This window comes from Limanda limanda, chromosome 17 (assembly GCF_963576545.1).
Source record: "Limanda limanda chromosome 17, fLimLim1.1, whole genome shotgun sequence".
In the NCBI taxonomy this organism is placed as follows: domain Eukaryota; kingdom Metazoa; phylum Chordata; class Actinopteri; order Pleuronectiformes; family Pleuronectidae; genus Limanda; species Limanda limanda.
The window spans coordinates 20,140,754-20,156,136 of NC_083652.1; the positions used below are offsets into that span (position 1 = coordinate 20,140,754).

At 42.1% G+C, this 15,383-nt stretch overlaps 1 protein-coding gene across 1 annotated transcript in view; it reads right to left on the bottom strand.

The window, feature by feature from the left end:
• LOC133023459 (ras-related protein Rab-26-like) overlaps positions 1-15,383 on the bottom strand; it is a 44,470-nt gene that overhangs the window by 12,710 nt on the left and 16,377 nt on the right. Inside the window, exons 3-5 of the mRNA XM_061090493.1 lie at positions 12,124-12,165; positions 9,984-10,050; positions 3,903-3,955 (exon numbers count right to left, since the gene is read on the bottom strand). Coding sequence (XP_060946476.1) covers positions 3,903-3,955; positions 9,984-10,050; positions 12,124-12,165 — 162 coding nt within the window. The remainder of the gene's footprint in view (positions 1-3,902; positions 3,956-9,983; positions 10,051-12,123; positions 12,166-15,383) is intronic.

Consider the following 15,383-nt stretch of genomic DNA (forward strand, 5'->3'; position numbering starts at 1 on the left):
GCTGCAGTGGATTACACAAACAAAAGATTGATGATGATCACGAAACCCCACAATAACTCTCTGAGTCTCTGACCCAGGAAGGAGCTTGAAATAATAATGGTGACATGCGGGATTCAAGAAATGACACTTTTATCGTCACACCACTTAAAACACAATCATCCTATCAAGGCGGAGGCAGCTGGTGTCTCAGATGTATCATGTCAGAGACTCTCTCGTCTTAAATGAAAGCCTCTCTCCCCGGGTGATGGACAGCTGTGATGGCGTTAATGCTCTGCTTGCCTGAAATCTCTCTGAGCCGGGGAGACGAGGGCACACTGCAGACAGGTCTGAGGGCGGAAGAGGAGGAGAAGGATTTCTCCCCTGATCCTCTCTCATTCCTCTTCATCTTCTTCAGAGGGGCATTCATCAGCATTAGCGTTCATTAACATGAATCAGGGCTTGTTAGGCAGCCGTGGGCCAGCAGGCATCTGTAGCTCGTGCCACAGGCTCATCTCCTCGCTGAGTGGATGTGAGTGCGGTGGTGGAGGGAGGTGGATGTGATAAAGGAAGGAGGATAAGGATAAAACGGTAGAAACTAAAAACTATTTAAAATAATAAACTTATACAGTCTCAGTGGGGAAATGGCATCAATTCTGAAATAAAAGATCTCAGAACAGAATACAGAACAGAAAGAAGGGTTAATATAAGTCTATTAGTGAACAGATATTTATAATTTTAGATCATTTGACTTGACTTATCTCCCGATGTTAAAGAAAGTGATCCTGGAATTGCGTCTTTAACCGGATCTGCGTAGAAATTTAAGTTGTGTACCTTTTTGGCCCATAACCCTTTCATCAAGTTTAAATAAAATATGTTCAGTAGTTTCTTCATAATCCTACAGACAGACAAACTATGATCAACGGTCCTAAATTGCACAGACTCATTAGTCTCCTCAATATGCTTGATTTCTTCCATTGAGATCCATGAGTAAGTTCTTCAGAAATTCAAAAAAAGTTGGAAAAAGGTTAAAGAAAATGAAAATAAATTCCTGAATGTGATTTAATCGAACCAGATCCAAAAGTTAATGTATTCTTCCTTGGCCTATATGCCCCCCCACACCCTTCCAACAAGTTTCAAGAAAATCCGTTCAGTAGTTTCTGCTAAAGGTCAAACAAACAGCAATGAAAACACAAGAGGTAACTGATCTTTTTAATAAGTGCCACGGAAAGCGATGACAGTGGGACTGTGAGCCAGCGTGCACGACAGCAGGGCGCTGAATCTGAAAATATCCACTGTGCAACAGTTTGGACATTTTTAAAAAGGATCTAATGTTGAGGGAGTGGTACACAACCCAGTCATGTGACTACAGGGAGTCAAAGGTGAAGCCCTCGAGCCGGACAGCTGACAGCACTCCTGAGGGACAGAACCAACCCAACAGCAAAACTCAGCTATGAGTCGTAGCAAGCTGCATACACAGATGACCTAAGGACATTTTCCACACTCAAATTAAGGGTGTTTATACTGTCTGGTATTCCTACTGCAACACGTATATACTGCCAACAGCGAAAAGCTCAACCACTGAGACAATGGAAGGACTGTGAACCAGTTGAGATTGAGGCTGTTGTCCAAAAATAAAAGACTTAAAAAACAGAAGCTGAAGCATTGGACCAAGTAGAGATAAGACAAGCTGAAAGGTCTGTAGCCGAACCGTCTCATTAGGAAACATCCGTTTAAGATGACTGACCGCACATTACTCATCCTCCCTTCCCTTTCTGCTTGCAAAACCCATCCACGTCCGTCTCCTCCGCTGCTGCTCATCCTCCCCCCCCTCCCTTTCTCCTTGAGCTGCTGTTCAAACCTGGAGCTCTAGAGTCACTTTTCCCCACTTTAATGATCTCTCAGGGTAGATCGTCATATTTCTCTGGCAGAGGCTGCTTACGACTAACCTCTCCTTCCCCTAACAGCGCCTTTGCTGCCCGGAGAGAGACATTTTATCTGATGACCGGCATCAATTAAAGCAGTTGAGAGCTGCCACCCCGTCTGGTGCAGGGTACATTCACTACACAGTGGGAAACAGAAGGTATGATGACACAGTGACACCAGCCGGCACAACCTTCCGTCCCCCAGACAGCTGTGGAACGATGAAGGATGGCACCGGAGGAGACAGACGCCATTTTATAATCTTATCTAATTTATACAGGTAGCAAACCAGTGGTGCTGTCCACAAGTATTCTCCCAACCTCAAGGAAGACGGGGATGTTTGTTCAGTTTAGTACAAATTCATCTTCATTCATTCTTGATTAAGATGTGAATTGTTAATTTGACTGAATGGAGGCGTGAAATCAAGGTTTGACTTCTCTGTTTTTTTCAATTCCTATCCGTGTTGATTTCCCCCCTTATGCTTCAAGATGTTGCCCGTTTTTGTTTATAGCTTGTTAAAGATTTTCCACTAAACTTCATTTATATGCAGAAAAGTATGTATAGGTACTCTAGTGTCATCTTACTGGCAAACTTATTATACGCAGAAAGAAGAAGGTTGTTGGACCAACTTCAAACAATTAATTAAATTGGTAAGAAGCAAATTAATCAAATTTGTTTAACTTAAAGTCAATTCATTTGATTTAATACAATTATTTTATAAGTAGATTTGTAATCTTTGACAAAACAATCCATGGAATTCCAGTTTTGCATTTAATTTTTATTTTATTTTATTCAGCTAAGTCAATTCAGGGAATTTGTCTGGACAGCCAGGATATGATTGTGCTTTGATTTTGAAACTGCTGTGCAGGACTAAAATCCTTTTTTTCATTTTCAACTAAAGGTTCTCAACACAGTCTCTGTACCAACATCTCTCATGTTGAGCTTCAGTTTATGAAGTCCTGTATCCAGCCCATCTGCCTGTGTAGGTAATACAATTCTCTGGTCTAAAGTAAATGGTTTCCTTTGCATGAGCGCTCAGGCAATTCTTCCTGCAGTCTCTTCCCTCTTCTTCTAATCAGTTTTACCTGTTCCCGGGGTCATAAAGCATAAAGCACAAACATTTCACAGCCTGTGCTAACAAGCAGGACATGGCGCCGCGGTGGCTCAGTGGTCAGGGCGGTTCAAACCCCTCTGTGTTGACTTAGCATGTTCATTGCATGATGGTTTCTCTTCACCCTGCATAAACATGCCTATTAAAGGTTCAGTGTCAGGAATTTAGTGACATCTAGTGGTGAAGTTGCATGTTGCAGCTGAATACCCCTCACCTCACCCCATTCCCTTCCAAACATGAACGAGAACCTGTGGAAGCCTTCAGTTGTCATTAAAACTCAAAAAGTGTTTACTTTGTCCAGTCTGGGCTACTGTAAAAAAAAACATGGCAGCCATGGGGTCTGCCATGATGAATGGACAGAAAAAAAGTTTGGACTAAAGGCTAACCTGTGCCATCACACACCAAATCTCTTTAAGCTCTGCTCCTATTTGATCATGTTTTTGTTCTCTCCAGTTTCCCCTGTGGTCCTCGATACAGTCTCTGCCTGTTGGACTGGTTTCAATCAACATGTGGGTTAAATAATGAAACAGACGCAGACGTATAACAAAGCTGCATCATCCAGTCATTCAGGCATCAATAATGAATGACATAGCAGATGCTGCTGAGGCTTCTGTGACAACATGTGCGGTCGTGATCCAACCACAGCCTTCAATCTATAAAATCAATCTGATGGGCCAACATGTTAATGAACAACTTTGATTTACAAAGTGGAGCATGACAGCTGGAAAATGTCACTTTGTGGAAAAATATGAAAAAGAAGTGATAGAATGAAACTGGAGGTTGTTTGCTCTCACACAAATCAAACAGAGGTTTCTCATTCAAGCAACTCTGCAGTTTTGTGAATACAGATCCACAATTATACAAAGGACAAGCCAACAAAAGAACAGCCCACCTGAATGTTGTCGAAGGATGTCTTGTTGGTGACGTCATACAACAGAAGGAGAGCTGGAAGAAACAGAGAAGAGAGCATCACTTTGAAAATCCCTGTCCATAAATCACATTATAATGCAAAACAGTTTGCTGGATAGAAATGTGTGCAACTGCTTAACGTAATCTTTAACTTAATCTTTGACTGATGTCTCAATTTCCTTTCAGATTAAATCACGAGAGTTCATTTAGCTGCGAGCTCCGGGATGATTAATTTGAAAATTACAGTCCTGTGTGACATTTTGGAATTCAGACAGACCGGAGTTAAGACTCAATCTCTTTGACTAACATCATGCCTCCTGCATTTTTAATAAAAATACACAGCTTTATAAATGGGAATCAGAGATAGAGATATTTAAAAAGACCCCATCGATTTAGCATGGCTCCCATATATCATTGTCTGACCAGAAACCCTTTGGAAGAAGATGCAGCAGGCGAACAGAAATCATCGTTCAACTTCTTCCATATAAAAAGCTCCTACACCATATAATGCAACTGTATCACCAACAGTTTGATTCATGATTCTGATGTGTTACTCTAGTTGTTATCAAAGACTGCATGTAAGGATGAACAAAAAAGGTTAAAACGAGTGAAGCCCAAGTTTCTCAATCAGCCTCTTGTGGATGGCAGCAGTATCAGTAATAAACCCTGCTTCCTCCATGTTAGTGGATGGGACATGGACCAAACTAAAAAGTCAAAGTAAACGTCAAAAAAAGGTATAAAAGCAAAAATGTGTAATGGTGGGACTTGCTACGGAGGCTCCATCCACAGATCGCTGCGGATTCCAAAAGCAAAAGATCGCAGCGTTCGTATCCGGGAAAAGTTTAAAGACAGCGAGAGAAAGTCAAGATACAGCGTCCATCTTTATGTACAGTCTAAAACATATGAACATATGAATGTAAAATTGGTCGAGTTCCCTTTTGCACATTGGAATATAGTCGTGTCAAACTTCTCTGGTTACTATGGTAACTTCAACATATAGCCGTTTTTTTATAGACTTCAAACTTCTCTTGTTTTTATCACTGATGTTTGTTGAACAGAATAAAAATACTGGAACATACAATACATTTAAAAAACCCTGAAATTATGCGACATACTGAAAAAGTGACTAAAGGAAATCCAAGTAATTAAAGGAAAACGCCACATTTATATATATTTAACTTGCTCAAATAGCCAATGTGATAATCTGATGTGCAAAAGATTTAAATATACTGTAGTATTTAATGGTGTGTATTTTGTAGGTGTTGGATTTTACAACAAGAACGAAGATTAAAAGAGTGAAAGGACCTCTTGAGCTGCACAGATGCCTCAGCTCATGTCCTTCTGTTTCTGAGAGAGGGGCAGCGCAGGTATTAAAGAGTTAGTGAGAGGCTGTGCAGCTGAAACAGAGGCGGCCCAGTCGGGATGAGCATGATTCAGACTGACAGCTGTGTAATAAAGCCGAGCTCTGCTACACTTGTCCTGGAGCTGCTTCTCACTCTTCTGCTCCCTCTCATCAATCCACGGTTGAAGTCAGGACACATGAAACCCGTCACCGCTGCCGGATCGCTTGTTGGGAGTGTGCATGCGCAGATTCATGCGTAACTTGAACCAAATAAGCGATTTGTAACGTGTGTACGGTGTAGAAACAATGGATGCAATCAAGACGTCTCACGATACACAGGACTTACTGGCAAATGGAACGGCGAAGTCAAGATTTGGATAAGGGAATAAACGGAGATTGCGGGAGGGAGAGAGAGTTGATTGGTAAAGTAAGAGCAGCAGCAGCGGGAATAAAAAGTGTTGCGACAACAAAAGAGGAAAAGTTTAATCGGTCAGACACGTTAGAAGGTGAAAACAAGGACAAGCATGAAGAGGAAAGAGATCACAACAAAGATGGAGGTACAGCAGTGGGAATTGGAGAAAACACTTGTGATGAATACTTAATTGTGCGTCTCTTTTTTTCCCCATAACAGCTCATTTAAACGGTAAATGGACTCTATTGATATTGCACGTTTTCTTGTCCTATGGTCCCCTCTGCGCACTTAACTTTAGTAGAAGTCACATTCGCCCATTCATGCACACTTTCCTCTTTCTGAAGCTCTTACTCATTCAATGCCAGCACAGCAATCAGGAGCCATTTGTAATTCATCTCGCCCAAGGACACGTTCTTCACACAGGGTTTCTTAATCATTGCAAGATAGAGCATTTGTTTTTTACATTTTCAATGATTTCTCAGGGAATAATTCATGGATCTTGATGGAAAATTTAAATTTGACCGAGACTCATACTGATACTGTATCTATAAACGTGTGCAGCTTGATTGATTGTAAGGGGACCGTTAGAGTTTGGCAGAAGTAGTTTAGAAAACTAAACAATTTAAACCCTTTGAATACATTTTTTGTTCCCTGGTTCCAGTTTTATAGCTCCGCTCCTCCAAGGCTCCTCCAAGGCTGTATGCGCTCAATTGAGTGACATTGTAATTTGTTATTTCCCTCATGCATCCTGGATTGTATGACTCTTCCCATGATTGTGCATAATGAAGGCTAAACATAGCTACAGGGCTAATAGATCAAAACATTATGCTTTCTAAGACTCGACTATACAGGCCGATCATAGCTTATGTGAATCAGGAGAACTTAATCATGATCAAATTGTTTCAAACAGGACATTGCTTTTGTTCAGTTGGAGATTGTTTTTCTTATCCAGCAATCTCTCTGCGGGTGAACCTGTAATTTACATTTACTTTGTGCTTTTCCCTATGTACTTAACGCACCCCCCATTTTATCACACTATACACAAATAAGCTTGAATCAAGATAAGCATCTTAAATTTCTAACACAAAAACAAGCCTGGAAATATCTGATGATCTGGTATCCACACTTATTCTCCCACAGAGCAGATACTGAGACAATCCAGCAATATCTCAAATAATCCTCTCCTATCTCACAGCCCCACATCCCACACCAAGACTGCAGCCCTGACCCCCCCCCCAAGAAAGTAATTGTAATAACTCTCATCCATGCATGAGTGTGTTTGAAAGTTGCATGTAAAAGAGTTTAAGGTCATTAAAGCAGTTTTGTCAGTCCTCTCTAAACTAAACGACCTCCACATCCTTTATCGCACCATAACGTCACTGTCAGCCTGAAATATTCATTTTTTTTGGCACATAAATACAACAGAAAAAAACATAAAACTTTTACAGTAACTCACAGCTGATCTAAGTCTTCTCGGGACCCTAATTTGATTTGTGGCTTTTGGCATTTAACACTGCAGCTTCCTTCCTTCCTTCAATGATCATCATTTATTTTTTGAAATCTTTAGGCGTTGCCAGACTCGGCTGTTAAAAAGAAACATCATCGTGCCAACAAAGGCGCCGGAGAGAAAGACCGTAAAAACCAAATGAGTGTTGACCATGGAACTTATGTTTGTTTACAAGAAACCTCACAAGGACGACTCTAATTGGAATTGATCGATGACCTTATCACATCGTGGGGATTCCGTTATAAATGAAGTGTGACGGAACATTAAAATGATTACTTAGTGGACCTTTAATCACAGCTCGGGCGCATCATTTTCAGATTGTAAAGAATAATGAGAACCATTATCAACGACGATTTACTGGCTCATATTTGTTATCCTCTGGCACACAAAGCATTTAAAGATTCAGATAGGATTCAATCAGGGGCTTTTGCAGGAGGCGTCTGCACAGAGACACTTCGATGAAGACGGATCTGAACGGTGAATAAAGTCACAGAGGATAACGACTGCTCTTACTAGATGATAAGTAAACTTCTGGGAAACAAAAGACGGAAAACAATAGGCTTTACACACTGAAACTTGTGTTCTCAGAGATTTTGGCCTTTTGGGTTTTTCATCTAATTCTTTTCTCACCTCAGCAACAGAGTGGTGATAAGATGATAATCATTTTAAAAAGGTCACATCTCTATATATAGATATTTATGATGCACCCTTGATAGATATAGTTCTAGACACAGAGCAACAGGATGAACCCCTGTGTTTTACTTCACTGTTGTAGTGGAAAAGTAAAAGTTTAAGTCTATACTTCGTAGATGTGAAATGTGATTTTCAGAAGGAGGTACAAACTCTTAAACCTCCTCCAAGGTCCCCAACCTTCAGGAGACAGCCGCAGATAAATCCTGCTCTAATCCTTGCAGACTGATTGTCAACCCCTAACATGCATAATGAGGATAACACAGAGACACAGATCATTTACACTTTCTAAATCACGCATGTAATGTGTCACAGAGTCGCACACACAATACCTATTCCTGCTTAATTTGCATAAAACTTCCCGACTGCCTGGAGATTAAAAGTCAAACCAGGTTATGCATTGTCCAATACGCATGAGGTGACAAAATGACAAACACACACTGCGACACTGTGTGAATATCAAGAGCCGGAAAGAGAAGAGCCAACATTTCCCCCCTCAGGATAAAAAAGCTGTGCTGCTCTTTAAAGGTTCTCAAAAGCATTTTCATCTGGTGACGTGATCAATGTCACACAATCCTTGACACCGTATGTGTGTTGCTAATTTTAAACTCACCAGGATAGTGACAAAAAGTAAAAGATGACCAAACAGAACAAACTATGTTTTTTAATGGTCCCGGTTTTTTATATCTTAAAAGCAGCTTTTGGACATTTGATTCAAGCAGTTTACAAAATGAACCTCTGTCTTTCTCAGACATATGAGGTCACCGTGACCCAGTTAAAGTTTGTGTGCAACTGGCCAAACAAGAATTTCACTAAAGGCAAATTGATATATCATGTTAAGGAAGCCCACAAATATCTGAAACAGTTTGAACTTGTCCTTTGAACGCCCGAACATAATCAGTTGATCTGTGAATAAACAATGAGCATTGGTGTCCAATTTGAAAGGATTCCACACGTTCACAAGCCCAAAAAAAGAATTTCTTAGGCCACCACGACCTTGACAATTGACCTTTGACCACCAAAATCTAATCAGTTCAGCCGTGAGTCCAACTGAACGTTTGCATCAAATCTGAAGAAATTCAGTCAAAGTGTTCCCGAGATATCGTGTTGACAAAAATAAAACAGACGGACGTGCCATCTGCACGGAGGCATAAAAAAAGACACACATGCAGACTCGCACACAAACACACGTCTGAATGACTGATCACAAATCATTAAATGGTGCCATGAATCCTGAGGGTGTTGTCTTCTCATCTCAGGAGAGGAGTTGAAAAACTTCATCGCCTGATAATATTGCACAGCGGAAGAGAAACAATCTCACCTACAGCGAAACTAACATGGCTGTGAATTATACAATAATATAATTTACTGCAAAGCAAAGCATACAAAATGACATAAGACACATTTTCACCATATCTTCATACACACAAAAGGAGGAGTGAAATGTGGATGGATACACACGCACACCCCAACAGTACAATCTAGTGGATATGCATTAGATAAAAATAATAATAATAATAATAATTTTTAAATACAGAGTTTACAAAGTCCTTTGACAACAAAGCAAGAAAAGTAAAGGAAAACTTTAAGAAGAGGTCATCTAAAGGTGAAAGGAAAACAATAAAAACCCAGTGAAAACACAACATCCCATGAAAGCAAGTCCATAAAAATGGGATTTAAGAAGCGATTTAAAAGAAGTCACGGACTCTGCGAGCCTTAACTCCTCATGTGGGCCGTTCCAAAGCCGGGGGGCCCTGATGGCAAATGAACGGTCGCCTTTAGCTTTAACCTCCACTTTGGAACAACAAGCAGGGCTCCACCTGAGGCTCTAAGGCTGCATCCAGGCACACGAGGGGGGCAATAACTCTGGGATATAGCTCGGGGCCAGACCCTGGCGTGCTTTAAAAGTGATCAGTAAAATCTTAGAATCAATTCTAAAACTGACAGGGAGCCAATGGAGCGAAGCAGGGATCGGGGGGGATGTGAAGTTGCCTTTAAAGACCAGAGAGAAGCCTGAGCTGCTGTGTTCTGAACTGGTTGGAGGTGAAGGTGAAAACTCGTTAACTTGTAACTCACAAAAGAGTATTCTGGTGTATAAGTGGGTGTGTCTCACCGTTGGCGTCCCGGTAGTAGGCGTGAGTGACACTGCGGAAGCGCTCCTGTCCGGCGGTGTCCCATATCTGCAGAGAGGGAGAGAGGAAGATTAAGATTAAGATACATTTATTTGTCCCAAACACATGCACAGACATGCACAAGCACACTCATGCAAGGAGGGAAATGTAACCTCTGCTTTTAACCCATCTGGTGCAGGACACACAGAGCAGTGAGCAGCCATGTACGGCGCCCGGGGAGCAGATGTTGGGGGAGTAAGGTGCCTTGCTCAGGGGCACTAGACAGGGTAGGGAGAATCCTCTTGGATTTTTGGACAGATCAATCCAGGTTCGTCTTTTTGTTGTTTCTCCGTGGAGTCGAACCAGAAACCTTTTCTGCCCATAGTCCAAGTTTCTGCCACTAGTCCACTGCCTCTCTATCACAAGGCAATCACTGCAGAGACGTTTCTATCTGTTTAATAACTCTCCTGTTTCTTCTGAGCCAATTCAATCAACTCATGTGGTACTGGATAAGTCAGGAGTATGGAAATTAGTCCACTGAATTATGAAGTCTGCCCTGGTGAAAATTCTGGGTGGTGTAAAACCGCATCTTTTGGTCACTAGGAGGCAGCAACACAAGCACAACACTGACATGCATGAGCAAAGTGCTTGTTATGTGCGAAACGGGTCGCTCTGTTTTGGTCTCCACCGAGTCCTAATGAAACGAACCGGGTACTGAGCCGAGCAGAGCTGCAGGGTTGTTTCATACTGCACAATAAAATCTCATCTATTGTTAATATAAAAACATAGAGTTGAGGTCTCATATTGCATACGGTAAATACAGTGTAGTATTTGTCCAACAGCATCGGAATAAGGCAATTTAAGTTCTGCTCTTTCCCATCAGGCAACACTGCTTTCCAAGGCAGTTGGGCTCCAGTGCCAATTACACGTTCTCCCGTCCTTGGAGCCGACCTGTGCAGGTTGACAGCCGCCCTCATTTGGTTTATGTATAAACTACATATCCTGGAGTTTGTCCTGGCTTGTCACCTGCTGGATCTTATCATTCCCTGTGCATACCTACCCAAATTTACCCTCACTCCCTCTTACCCCCCCGCTCTCAGTGACATGTCCGTGTGGATGCTGGCTCTGTCTCCTCGCTGCACCCGGGGGCAACAGTCCTCCCAGGATCCGTGTGGCAGCAGTGACGAATGGCAATTACACGAGGAAAAATAACTCTCCGCTGTCTCTGTTTGCAGGCGGACAGGGTGCTCTGCAAACGGACTCTAGGCCAATTAACCCCAAATAGATTAATCACAGGGCAGGAGTCCTCTCCACCAGCCTCCGTCAACCCCTAATTAAGATCATTATGGCGCATTCTCGTAATTACTTGCAGTGATTGAATATCAAACATACAACAGTGCAGAGTTGTTCCGAACTATGGGCGTCAGTTCTCACAGTTGTGAATGAAGAGTGTCAGAGCCTCGTGGAAAGTATTCATGGAGACGGATGAAGCCAAATTGTTTTTCAGCAGATTTTTGTGTCTGGATCATTGATTGTCGTCACAAAATAAGGCGACAGACACTGGGTTCCTTCATTGTAAGGCATAAGCATTAAAGCTTAATGTAAAGACCTAAAACATATAGTGGCCCCCGAGGACCGAGCACAAGCAGTAGAGAAAGCACGCACATTAAGGGAAATGTGCTCGGAATCCAGAATGCAGCAATAAAACCAAAACAAATGGGGAAACCACAGTGCCCTGGGACCCTGGTGGTGGTGGTGGGCTCGACTTAGATAAACTGCAGCATTATAAAGCTCTTTGTTTGTGTGCTGATGAGAAAGAGAAAGTATCTGTTTGGATCCAAATATGTGTCTGGATGTCAGGGTTGTGAGGGTCCCACTGCTGGGTGACACCAGGGGTCATCTCAGGACAGCGTTTCCCCCTTTTTGAATGTAAGCACTTCTTGATTTGCAGAACTGAAAACATACTGTACGTGTCTGCTTTGTTCCTAAAACCCATAACAACTGGTTTTATCATCTGTGTGGTCTATTAGGAGACAGTAAAACCTCATTTGTATATGGGTGATGTCTTTCATTTGACATCTATTACAGTCATTTAGCTCGAGTCTGTTTTGAAATTGATTGTCAGGATGAAATAAAACTTACCTGGAGCTTCACCTTGACTCCGTCGATGTCCAGGACTTTATTCTGGGAAAGAAAGGAAGATAATATAAGTGACAGAGCCGAAATTCAAGCACTTTTCCAACCAGGAACGTTTTCTGTGTGTGGAAGAAACAATCTCAGCAGTGTGTGTTTGTGTTATTGTGTACACCTTTCTCTTCCTCTCATCTACCAGCCTTACTCTCCTCCTCTTCTTTCTATCAATATTGCATTGTTCCACCTGACCCGGCCTCTTTTGATGAGGCCTGGCTGGTTTCCTCCGGAGGTTTAACCCGCCCTGCTCTCCGCGCCTCGCTCCTCGTACCTTCATTCCTAAGCGGACATTGATCGCAGCTTCGATCTGCTCCACCACACAGACGAGCAGTTTGTCAGGTCAGAAGATGACTCTGTCTTGAGAGCTGCGTGGACAAAGGTTAAACAACCTGCCATCACATTAACTTCAGTCTAAATGATGACTGAGCTTTAAGTTAAAAATATCTGGCCTGTGGAGAGGAGCCCTTCGTCCTCATTGATCCAACATCATTCATGTTCTCACAGCTGGAGGGGCTGGAAATCCCAGAGGATGTACACGATGACACTCTCAATGCTTCCCCTCATTGTGATGAAAATTAAGAATCTTTTTTCAAAATGAATCTGTATCTTGATTAACCGATTCATCGTTTGGTTCAATCATGAAACCATTTTTCTTCAAATTTCTCTGAGCCAAATTATGGAAAGTTCAAAATCCTTGATTCAGCAAATCCTGACTTTTGAACTGAACTATTTTAACTATCTTAGCACGTTAATCTAAAGAACATTGAGCAATACTGAATGCACTTTTGTTTAATGTCAGGACACAAAGGTTGGCAGCACCGTGCACGTGGCTGAAAAGGATTGTACTTTGTCTTTTAATTAATCATTTCCGTGTCTTGGGAATAACAAGCAATAAACCAATCAGAGTTAAATCTCCCACTACCTCTAAAAGCCAAGTGCTCTTTCACATTGCCTGATTGCGACTGCCATTGCAGATTTGCAGGTAGTAAGACAGAACGGTTCTTTACAGAGGGAACAAAGCTGCTTGTGCACAAGGTGTAAGTTTGCGAGTTGACCGTAAAGCAACAGCAGGATTTCACCAAAGCTTCCTGAGGCACAGCAGGTGTGAGAGGAGGCAAGTTCTGGCAAATTCATTCAATATTTATTGAGATGATTCAGCCTGGACCCCTGCTGGTGATGCAACAGCAGGGGTAGTAGAATAGGCTGTATAAAGATGGATGACACACCACTTCCTCCGACTGGAGCTAATGAAGCTAAAAAATCCAGAAAATAAAAACCATTGAACAAACATCAGTGTGATAAGAACCTGACAGGAACTTAGATATTTTGGTTTAGTCATGTCCTATCCACTAACATGGAGGAGGCAGGATTTATGACCAGGCTTTGTTATTGGAGGGCTATAATATCGTCCATCTTTTTATGCAGTCTATGGCTACTACAGTGCTACATGCTCAATCTAGCATGGCTAAATGATTAATCAATTGTTGAAATAATTCCTGATATACTAATGGGTTAATAAACTAATTGTATAATAATAAAAATCAATACTGGCCCTGAAGAAAAAAAAAACAGACAACTCTACATATTGAATGTATGAGCTGTGCAGCTGTTTGCGTCACATTCTCATCAATACATTTATTTCACCACATGGATTCCCCGGTCTTCTGAGTCGCTGCTGCAGAAAAGAAGAGGTCAAGGCGTCCCCTCGGTGACTCACACACCAGCCTCCCTATGGACGTGTGGATGACCTCACCTGGTGCCACGGCAACGGTCAAAGCCTCCCTCTCCACCATCATCATCCCCACGGAGCTGTTCCTGAAAGCCACTGCTGACCTTCTACACCCTCCGATCCCAAAAGGAGACACAGGAAATATTCAACCCCGGCAAGATGCTAATCTTCCCTCGGTGCATCGGAGAAAAAAATAGATGCAGCCTTTGTTGACGTGTTCGGTTGATTTACCTCCTCACGAGTCACAAAGGAGGAAACTCATAAATATTCACAGACGAGTCAAGCTGCACACTGTGTGTCTGTATGTGTGATAGGAATCAAGAGTCTCCAAAGACTTCCTCCATGTTCTTGTTATCGCTCGAAACCACCATGGTGAGGATTTTGTGGTTAGTCAGGGTTGATTACACCTAGAATTACGCTGGAAGTATTTGAAACCAGACAGGACAGGGCATAGCAACGCAGATTTAATAATGTCAGAGAGCGAGGCCTGAGCAGGATTAATAAAGCATCTCAGCGGCTTATATAGAGAACGAGTCCACTGTGGAAGACGGGGAATTAAGGTTTAGATTAAAGACTGCCAGTCACACTTCCAGCAAGACTCTACTTTCTCCACTTTATTTTCAAAAAACCCTCTCGAGCTTCAGCGTCTTTCAAGGGGAAACAGCTGATACTCTGTGATATGCTTACAATTAATAGAGGGGTGGCTGAGAGGCTCGTACCACTCTCAGGTCCGTTCAATTCCCCCGAGCCGCAGCAGAAAACATCTTCAGATACAAACCGCTCTACTTAGCAGCCAGACACCGGATGCTGCCTTAAGAATGCATATGTTTAAGTGAGTGAGAAGATACAGTCGGCAGAGAAACAGCACTTCTCATGGGATCATAACTTATAAATGCACAAGGAGCTCTCAGAGCAGGTGTCAGCCTTCAATCAGATATACCACTTATCATTTGAGGGTCATGGGAGGGTGGGGTGGGGGGGAGGGGGCAGCCAATTAGGGTTGAAAAATTCCGGGAATATTCAAAGTTGGAAACTTTCCGTATATTTACGGGAATATACGGGAATATACGGTAATTAACGGGAATTATTTAATGGGAATAAACTGGAAATGTTGTGGGTAATTTATACTAACTGTATTTACCTTGTCATATACAGACATAAATGTAAACATTTTGTTTTGTCATAGGCTGATTTGAGCCCTGAGGAAACTTTGGACACTTGACTATATGCTTCTGCATCGTTGTGTCATTCTTAACATAGGTCTTTGCACAGTATTTGCAAATGTACACAGCCTTTCCTTCTACATTGGATGTGGTAAAATGTCTCCACACATGAGATAGTGCACGTGGCATTGTTCAGTAGAATAAGATGAGAAAAAAGTTTGTAAAAAAACACTAATGCAATGCCAGAGATATAAATAGTTAGCCAAACAATTGGAATCGTGGAGGGTTGAAATTCAATGTGCAGTGTGTGCTGCATTCGA